We start from the raw sequence: 10,229 nt of genomic DNA on the forward strand, positions 1-10,229 counted from the left end.
AATGCAGATTTTAGTATTTTCATGACTTGCATTAAATGAATTTAGGACATTTTTTACGTTTCTTCAAATAACTTTTAATTTTCTACTATGACATTGTTATTGGTTTACATTAGTAAAAACTAGATAAAATTTACTAAAATCTAGTAATAGCATACTAAATATAAATATATAATTTTTAATTTATCATTATATAAATATGTATAATGGTTGACACTAATAAATGTGTGCATCACGAGTGTCACCTCATATTACTGATGAACATTATTCAAAATTGTGATATGATGTATTTATTTTTACTTAAATGCCATCTTGTACAGTAGCAAATAAGTTTTACTTCATTCGCGTGTTAACCTTACGCGCACTCTTTTTTTATTACCTTGGCTTAGTTGTACCCTCAACTCGTCCATCTGTTTAGTTCCTTCTTCACCACTAGTGGCAATTCTGGCAGCATCTCCGACGGCTGTCAAAGTCTTCATATTAGCAGCAATTGCATCAACATCCTGGCGAACCGAGTTTAAGTCTTCTCGAAGTCCTAAAATCATGGAATCCGTGGTTTGGTAACCACCAGCTGCTGCACCACCAGCTCCGGGAGAGACCGGAGTTGCTGCTCCGGAGGGCGAACCTGTGGCTTCCCTGAAATAAAGTAAAAAAAAAATGTAATTTTAAAAGTAGGGCATATTGATAATTAAAAAACTCATATGGAATAAATGAAGCGTCAATTCAACTCCACTCCCAGATACGGGGGTACTCGGATCGAGTCCCGGTTGAGTACTACACATATTAACAAGGATCGAGTCCCGGTTGAGTACTGCACATATTATAGATATACATGACAAGAATATAGATAGCCATAACAAGAATATAGATATACATAACAAGAATATAGATAGATATGAATTTAAGGATGAAAAGTGAAAGATATTTTAAAAAAATTAAAAGTGGCAAAGTGAACTGAGATACAAATTTAGTTTAAATTAATAAATAAACCAAAGTTCACAATAAACTATGGTACCGATGTTATGGCAAGTCCATGTTACGCTCGAATTTCCATACAATATGCTACTGAATCATACGGAATACTGTCACAATGTCATTGTATTTGATATGCATTCAGGCGTTTTATACATAAACTGCAACGTCACTCGTATGTTATGAAGCTGAGTCAGAAAGACCCTGTTATCTAAGATCGTTTTTTTGACATTTGTGCGGTTTCTAGGTTAGGTTTTCTACCTGACAACCTGAGAAAAGCGACTAACTGCACAGCAACCGTAAGGCTTTTGTCAATATTTAGTACGGAAAGTTGTTCATAACATAGCCTTGCCATAACATTTTTCTGTTATACAGCAGAATCAATCTCTAAAGTTTAGAAAATTTTCTGACATCAATATTTACAAAATAACTTTGAAAATGGATTAAAATAAATATTTATACAAAAAATCAATCCGAAGTGAATGTTGTAATTCTATTTTGGATTATTACATTAAAAAAAAATTGAAAGCGAAAGAAAATCACGCCTAAAGTTCTGCCAAGATCTTTACATTGCATGTTACAGTTCTAGAATTTTTATTAAAAGCGAGAAAAATTTACTCCCACGTTTTGCAAAGATCTTTACATTTGGTAATAATGTTTTATAGATTCAGAATTTTATCTATTTAAATAAATTGTTGATGCATCATATATTGAAAAAAATATATACATAATTTCATTTATTTATTATTTATTTTACTTACGGTGTTCCTCCTAAAGCTGGTCTGCCGACTGAAACAAAAATGTTAAAATATTATTTAAAAAAATATTTACTAATATTAATTAATCTACATACAAGTAAAGCTATTATTTATGTTAAAAATATTAAGAGTAAGTTAATATTTTCTTTATTGTCTTTTATTAAAAGAAATTGTTATTTAGAAAAATTATTAAAAAATCATTTAAGAAATTTTAACAAAAGTAAATTATTATAATCAATTGCAATTTCAGTTTGCATTTGAGTTTAAAATGTTTCAATTTAGCTTAGAAAAATATTGTTAGCTAATTTTTAGCAATTATTTTTTAGCAACTGTATACAAGAAAAATTAATATTTATGTTAATTTGTAGTTATTTTCTGAAGAAATTTCAAACAAGAAAAAGGCCATCATAAATTTCAAACCCAGTATTAGGATGTTTCCAATTGAAAATATTTACTATTACTAAATTTACTATTCTTAAGTAACTTTTAAAAACTAATATTCAATGTAAATTGAAACGTAATTATTTTTTCGAGAAATTCAAGAATTCAATCAATTTTAAATCGAAGAAAATGAAGTTTAAAAAAAATATTCAAACTATCTCTATATCTTCAAAATAGATATAGCTATCTATATCAATAAAATAAGTTAAATTTCAAAAAATAATCTTGTGCAAGATTAAATTTCATGAAAAATCTAGACACAAACAAAACATGAATTTGTAAATGAAAGTAAATGAATTTTGAATCTGACAAGTTTGGATTTGTGCCAAATTATAATATAGTTTAAGGGATATTATAGTCTAGAATCACAATTTTTTGTGTGGTTTTTAAAAGAACATAAAAACGTCAAACAATATTTTGGAATACTTTTTTCATAAGTTATTAATATCTTTTTGGGATAAAACAAAAATGATGATATACTTAATTTACCTGCTCCTTGTTCAATATCAAAAATACGTTTTTCAATATTGTCCAATCGATCGCGTAGTTCCACTTTACTTCCATCAACTTTAACAACCTGTGGATAAGAAACAACTTTAATTTTTACCAAATTTGAAATTCTGATTAAAAATAAACAAATTAAAAAAAACAAATTCAATTTTGACTCAGTTTTCATTTCTATTTTAGATTAAAATTTTGCTCTAATGTATAAAAAACACCTTTATGGGCCGCACAACGAACCAATGTTATGACAAGGCCATGTTACGCTCCAACTTCCATAGATTATGCTACTGATGAATACTGAATACTGTCAAAATTTCATGCATTTGCTGTGCATTCAAGCGTTTTACACACAACCTGCAACGTCTGTATGTTATGAAGCTGGGTCAGAAAGACCCTGTTATCTGAGATGATTTTTTTTGATATTTGTGTACTTTCTAGGTTAGGTTTTCTATCTGACAACCTGAGAGGAACGCTGGACTGCACAGCAACCACTTGGCTTTTTCTAATATTCAGTATGGAGAGTTCTTCATAACATAGCCTTGTCATAACATTGGTCTGTTGGGCGGCAGAATCGGTCCCTTAATTTCTATCTAATTTTAATTTCTATTTTAGATTATTTTAATGGATAAAAATATTAAATTTTTACTCAGTCTTTTTCTATTTTAATTTTTTTTATTAATTTACCTGAAGGTCTACATTAACGTTAGTATACTCTTTTGCAAGTTCTTCCATAACCGACGTCAATTTATTCATGCCAGATTCGACAGCTTCAATTCTTTTGGACAATGAGATGCCATTCCACATTTCTGCCACTGGATTACCTTGACCAGATCTAAAAATAAAAAAAAATAATAAAAAATAAAATATTAAATTCTTATAATGTAAAAAGTTCGCCACCAATGTCTTAAAAACAAGTATAATTAGGAATTTTTTACAATGCTATTTTAAAGTAGAGGGCAAAAGACATGTAACCAGCCACCAAGGGATTCAATCCGACGACATCGATAACAAAAGATAAAAATTGTCACCACATTGTCAATTTTTATCAGGAAGTTAGAAATGAAGTTTTCTTGGTTTTGAGCTCTGTTATTTAGTTTCACGATACCTGAATACAAATTTTAAGTATACGTTATGTAATTTAAGGTGTATTGTAATTTTTAAGTTACATTCGACTGTTTTTTATAAGAATAATTACTAAAAATCAAAATAAACTTTGGTATCCCTATATAAGGTAGAGTAAAGATAATTTTTCTTTAAACAATATTTGAAAGTATAGGGCAACAGATGCATAGCCAACCATAAACTTGATACTTAAAACCATTCTAGCAGAAAATAAACGGAAATATTTGAAAATCGATAATAAAAGTATTTTTTTTCGTTGTTAGCTTTTTTTAGTTTTGAGCACTGTTGTTTAGTTTACGAGACCTTAAAATATTACGAGCTAATATTTCGTAAAATTTCTTTAAAATTAAAAATAAGACATTGGACCTAATTATCTCCTGACTGTCCCAAAGGACCAAGTAACAAATTTTTGAAAAACAGCAAAAAAAATACATTTCTACAATGATGAAGTAGAAGGGAGTTATACTGAACATAGTCAGATAGTCGCTATTTCACATTATTTGACAATATAATTGCCCAAAGTCAAATTGGACCTTTGTGCCTTGCCCTAACCTATTTAATTAACTCAGATTTAAATTACGTAAGATGTCTGGCTTACTTCTATATTTAACACCATAAACTTTCGACCAACCTTCTGGGCAACTTTTGGTAATAATTTACAAATTTGCATTTTAACAATTTTGTCCATACTATATATTGGTTTCTAATAATTCTTATTATCTTACCGAACAGCTTCCAACAATTCCTTATTATTAGGAAGCTCCTCCAAGGCCCTCAAATGCTCCTCAATACTTGCAACTCTTTCGGCAAAAGATTGAAAATTTTCTTGAGAAACTACACCCATGGGCGTTCCAGTTGCCGGGGAAAATTTAGCACTACTTTTTGGACCTAGGGATAAATAAATTTTATATTAAAAACGATAATTGGATAAAATGATAGAAGAAACAAGTGTTATTGTACCTACTGATGCAGGACTGACTTCGTCTACGGATTCACCCATACGCTTCACTAAAATTAATAAAAAAATTAAGATAAGTATTTATTTGAATTGGTAATAAAAAAAGTCTCACCTACTACAAGTTTTTGCACGCTTGATTTTTTCCGCTTTTCCAATTTTTTACCCTTTTTAGCTGCAAAAGAACAAATCTAGTTAGTTTAAAGATTAAGACAGTAATTAATTTTATTAATTTCAATTTACCAAATTCCGTTCCAGAATCAGCAGAAGGACTTGGCGCAACTTCCGAAATAGTTGCCTAAAAATATAAACATACTGATAAACACTAAATTAAAAAAATGAGTGCGCGTAAGGTTTACACGCGATTGAAGTAAAACTTATTTGCTACTGTACAAGATGGCATTTAAGTTAAAATAAATACATCATATAACAATTTTGAATAATGTTTATTAGTAATATGGTAACATTCGTGATGCACACATTTATTAGTGTCAACCATTGTTAACATTTATATAATGATAAATTATGATCTATATATTTATAATGGCATTAAAAATATGTATTATATTTTAAAACAATAATGTAATTAAAGTCATACTTCAAAATTGACATGATCGGTTTGTCATTGTAATTAGCATTAGGACTTGAATCTTTATTAAAGAAATGAAGTAATCGCTGATTAATAAATTCTTTAATATTCGTTCACACAGTGGATTATGTTAAACAACGCCTAAACAAATATTGTTTTTGCAATTTAACTCATCCTACAACAATTGTGTTTAAAGAACTTCATGTAATTAAAATTAACATACATTCATTGGCTGCTTGTTTTTTTTTACTTTTTTGCTGACGATAAAATCTCATTCTTTGAACAGCTGTAATTTCTAATCAATAAACTTACGTTTAGTATACGACACAAATGTTTAATTAACTTCCCGAAGGAGAAGTTTATGTATTCATCAAAAATCCTATCGGCCGAGCCGTTTCTTTGTAAATCGTAAAAAAGTGAAAAAAATTTCGTCCACGTTTTAGCCCGCAATTCTGAATCGATTTTAAAAATTCAAAAACCGTTCGATAGATATTGGTTGAGAATCGTGCTGATTAGTTTTTGGTAAAGATCGACCGGGCCGTTTTTTTTTAATAAAGTTTTTTAAAAAAAAAATTCGATGATTTTTAACTTCCCGTAGGGCAAGTTGAGAAAATTTTTATATATCTTTACGTTTCAAAGGTTTTTGAACATTTTGGCATACCTTAGAAAAAATGGATGTATGTGTGTGTGTGTGTGTGTGTGTGTGTATGTGTGTGTGTATGTATGTACGTGTGTGTATGTATGTGCGGATACAAATTTTCGTCGACAATTTCGGGAACACGGATCAACCGAGTTGAATAATTCAAAAAACATTCGATTCGTATTGATAAGAAGACGTGCTGATTAGTTTTTGGCGCAGGGAGGTCTAGACGTTCCGAAGATACGGGGCAAAAAGTGCCGAAAACGGTAACTCAGTTTTTAAGAGAACGGAGCGTTCGATTTTAATAATTCAAAAAACGTTTTACTTATATTGACAAGGTGAAGAACCGATCAAATTTTCATAAAGGCAGGTCTAGCGGTTTCGGAGATCTAATGAAAAAAGTAAACAAAAAATGCCATTTGGCGGTCAAAAATGATCATTAGACTTATGCACATCAAATTATCAGATATATTATAGAGATTTTAACAATAAGTATGAATTTGGTTTACAGACCTATGGGTTCCGTACCAATGTTTACGCGTTAGGCGGCGCTTACGCGCTTTGATATTTCGTCTTTATGCAGTTAAAGCAGTACGATTGCTTTGAAAAAAAGTTTAGATCTTCCAAAATATGTCAAAATAAAGAAAAAAATTTTTTTTCAAAAAAAAAAAATTAAAATATTTTTTTTTTTTTAATTTTTGTTTTTCAAAAAAAAGTAATTTTTGGTCCAATTTATAGTTTCTCAAAAATATTATTTTTTTGAAGTAAATTTTTTTCAAAAATGTTAATCGTTTTAAAAAAAAAAAATTTTTGTACGGGAAGTTCCAGCAATTTGCCTTAAGGCACGATGCCTTAATTGCCTTAAGACAGAATTCCACTTACAGCTAGTTATGATTTTTTTTCGACGGTATATATCATAGTCTTGTAGATCATACTAAAATATTACGGACCTACGAGAAGTCGTTTAGATTGAAAAATTCTTCAAAGTTTGCAAAAATTGGTATCGTTCTTTTGGCATTTGTCAAAATTAGACCTTTGATAGACGTTTTCTCAAAAACGCCTGAACCGTTTTCAGAAATTTAAAAGCCGTTTGATTTATCTCAATGAGGATGTCAGTTTTGTGAGACGATCTGCCGAACCGTTTCTTCGTAATTTAAAAAAAGTGTTAACTTTTTCGTCCACATTTAAGCTGATACTACCGAATCGATTTTAAAAAATCAAAAACTGTTCGAAAGATGTTAGTTGGGAATGATACTGATCAGTTTTAGGTGAAAATCTACCGAGCCATTTCCTTCTAATTAACAGTTAACTGTTAATTTAAACCGATTTTTATGGAACTTTTTTTGGCGATATATATCATGGTCTTATAGAACTTACTAAAATATTACGGCCTTGAAAAGTAGTTTAATTTCAAAAATTCATCAAAGTTTGAGAAAATGAGTAGTTTCTTTGACGTTTACTTAAATTAAAATTAGACGATTTACTTAGTATAGCGATAGACTACATGGTTTGCTTTTAAAAAATCTTCGAGAGTTAAGGTGTTTGTTCGTTTTCAGTTATGTGTAATGAATCCACTCGGAATACTTTTAATCACTCATAAATTAATTTATTTTTTATTGATTAAGTCGATTATTTACACATATTGGGAAGTTCATGTAACTTGCCTCAAGGCAAAATACCAATACCAACTAGTTACTTTTTCGCTGGCGATAAAATCTCATTCTATGAACAGCTGTAATATCTGTCTTGCCTAAAAATACTTTCCATTTTAATAACTTCAAAGAGTTATAGAAACTACGAATAATGTAGAAATAATTTCTAATAAATAAACATACGTTTAGTACATGGCCCAAATGTTTAATTTTGTTTACATGGTAAAATATTCTTCTGATTCAGGCATTTTTCATTAAATCAAGATTTGTACTACGATGTAACTTTAAAATGTTTATTTATCTATGCCGATTTTCTTGTTGATATCGGTACGCGTACAACGTTGATGACGGTACGCGTACAACGACAGATCTCTATTCACACACACAACGACTAATCACAATCGACCCGTATACAAATGTTATCATCAAAAGCAAATGACAAATCATTGGCACTCGACTCTTATCTTATCTTATCTGCCGTAACGCACTACCGTTGCATTTGTGCGGATTTACACCATAGTCGCGCCTAAAGAAGTTTCACTTCAAAAATGTTTTTCCATTATCTACTGACCATTTTTCCACTTGGATGATACCGCCCTTGAGACAGTTCAGCAGGGCCTTGCAATTCGAATTCGGACATCGCCAAAGAAGGTCCTGCTTGGGTTGTCGTCAGGACATTGTTTATGCAGACGCTGGTTCTTCCCCGAAATTCGACCAGGGTGTCTGCTAAATTTAGTTGCTGAATCATCACATGCAGCAAGGAGTGCAGAATGTTGAAATTTACGGCACCCACCTAAAGGAAAAAGACTTATGAGGAATACAGTATGTTTTCATAAAAAAATCCGATTTCAGAAATTTAAAAGCCATTCGATAAGGACTAGCCTTTACCAATATTGATGTTTAGTATTTTATATTTATATTAATTTATATTTATATTTATTTATATTTATACAATACAATTGTACAATTATAGATGGTACATAACTTAAATTAATAGATAGATTGACTACCGTCTATCAATTATTAATGCCACTTGCACCTAGTTTCACTTCCTGTAGGGTAGTTATAGTAGCCGAAAATCGAAAATGAATTTTTTTCATTTCTCGACGTTTTAAAGGTTTCTGAACATTTTGGCATATTTCAGAAAAAATATGGATGTGTGTGTGTGTGTATGTGTGTGTGTGCCTGTGTGTTTTGCATTTCCGCATTTTTTCGTCACGTTTTCGGGCGCACGGATCAACTGATTTGAATGGTTTAAAAAAAATTCGATCCCTATTGATAGGGAGATGTGCTGATTAGTTTTTGGCAAAAGCAGGTCCAGCCGTTACGGAAATACAGAGCTAAATGTGCAAAAAATGGCAGTTTTTGAGTGAACTAATAAGCGTCCGATTTGAATGATCTGAAAAACTTTCTGCTTGTATTGACAAAACAATTGGTTTTGAGGATAAAAAATTATTACATCTTTTTTTATTTTCCATAAAATATTTTTGTAATTTTGGTTTGAAAATTCAAAAAATAACCCAGGCTAAGCACAGTCTAAGCGCGACTCTGGTACAAATGATTACCCAATTGCGTTTAGACTGCTTATGTATTGGAGCACTTTTCCAATTTTGTGAAAAAAACTATTGAAAAATGTGAAAATGCCGCCAAGCTAAGCACAGCATAAGTGAAAATGTCGCACAGAATTATTTGCAAATGCGTTTAGACTGCGACTCTACAGGAGCACTTTTTCAATTTTGTGTGAATTAGGCAACTATTTTTTTTTAATTGAATTCGAAATGAAATGACGATTGCTAATGTTCTGAAAATAAATTGATTTATGATTTACATTTGATTTGCTCAGATATAACAAGATGGCAAAAATAATGAAAGTTACAGTATTTGTAATAATATATTTGAAAACGTTTAAAATTTCTCGAATATTTTATTAGGGTACGGAAAGTTCCAGAAATTTGCCTTAAGGCACGATGCCATAGACCACTAGTTTTATATTTTACCTGAGGTGTTCCGAGTGCCAAATCCACAAGTAGTGGCAATTCCACCACAATAGCTGTCGACATTTTAATTTTTTTTTGTTACAATTTTATTAAAAATATGTTTACGATTAAAATTTAGAAAAAAATTATGTTGGAAATGTTGGCTTTGAAGTGTATTGATTTTTATGATTTTTTGGAAAAATCATAACTCAATTGTTTTTGTATTTGAAATGACATTAGACTATGTAAAAAAATAATATAATTTTTTTTTATAAAATTATTATGAAGTCTAGGTAAAATTAATAACTTCTCGAAGATGCAATCCGATTTGCTAAGTTTATGTCTTTTCGACGCTTCATGTCATTCTGAATCGATTGAGACCAAATTTAGAAAAAGTATGCGTGTGTGTATGTAAACCGATTTTTGATATTTTCTCGACGTTATATCAAAAACTGCTGGACCGATTCCAAAAATTCAAAAGCCATTCGATGTAACTCGATAAGGACAAGCGTTTGTCAGTTTTGTTTGTCGATCAGCCGAGCCGTTTCTTCACAATATTAAAAAACTCCGACATTAAATTTTAAAAGCTGGATCGGTTTCAGAACATAGATCTAACATTACAT

At 30.4% G+C, this 10,229-nt stretch overlaps 1 protein-coding gene across 1 annotated transcript in view; it reads right to left on the reverse strand.

Moving 5' to 3' along the window:
- Positions 1-9,690, reverse strand: part of LOC113388404 — a 29,325-nt gene extending 19,635 nt beyond the window's left edge. The window contains exons 1-10 of the mRNA XM_026625786.1: positions 9,628-9,690; positions 8,202-8,423; positions 4,993-5,047; positions 4,865-4,924; positions 4,755-4,802; positions 4,520-4,682; positions 3,357-3,504; positions 2,658-2,745; positions 1,731-1,758; positions 377-633 (exon numbers count right to left, since the gene is read on the reverse strand). Coding sequence (XP_026481571.1) covers positions 377-633; positions 1,731-1,758; positions 2,658-2,745; positions 3,357-3,504; positions 4,520-4,682; positions 4,755-4,802; positions 4,865-4,924; positions 4,993-5,047; positions 8,202-8,423; positions 9,628-9,690 — 1,132 coding nt within the window. The remainder of the gene's footprint in view (positions 1-376; positions 634-1,730; positions 1,759-2,657; positions 2,746-3,356; positions 3,505-4,519; positions 4,683-4,754; positions 4,803-4,864; positions 4,925-4,992; positions 5,048-8,201; positions 8,424-9,627) is intronic.
- Positions 9,691-10,229: the final 539 nt, after the last annotated feature.

The sequence above is a fragment of the Ctenocephalides felis genome, unplaced genomic scaffold, assembly GCF_003426905.1.
Source record: "Ctenocephalides felis isolate EL2017-DRISC unplaced genomic scaffold, ASM342690v1 CF-g0.4_SCAFFOLD_03572, whole genome shotgun sequence".
Classification (NCBI taxonomy): Eukaryota; Metazoa; Arthropoda; class Insecta; order Siphonaptera; family Pulicidae; genus Ctenocephalides; species Ctenocephalides felis.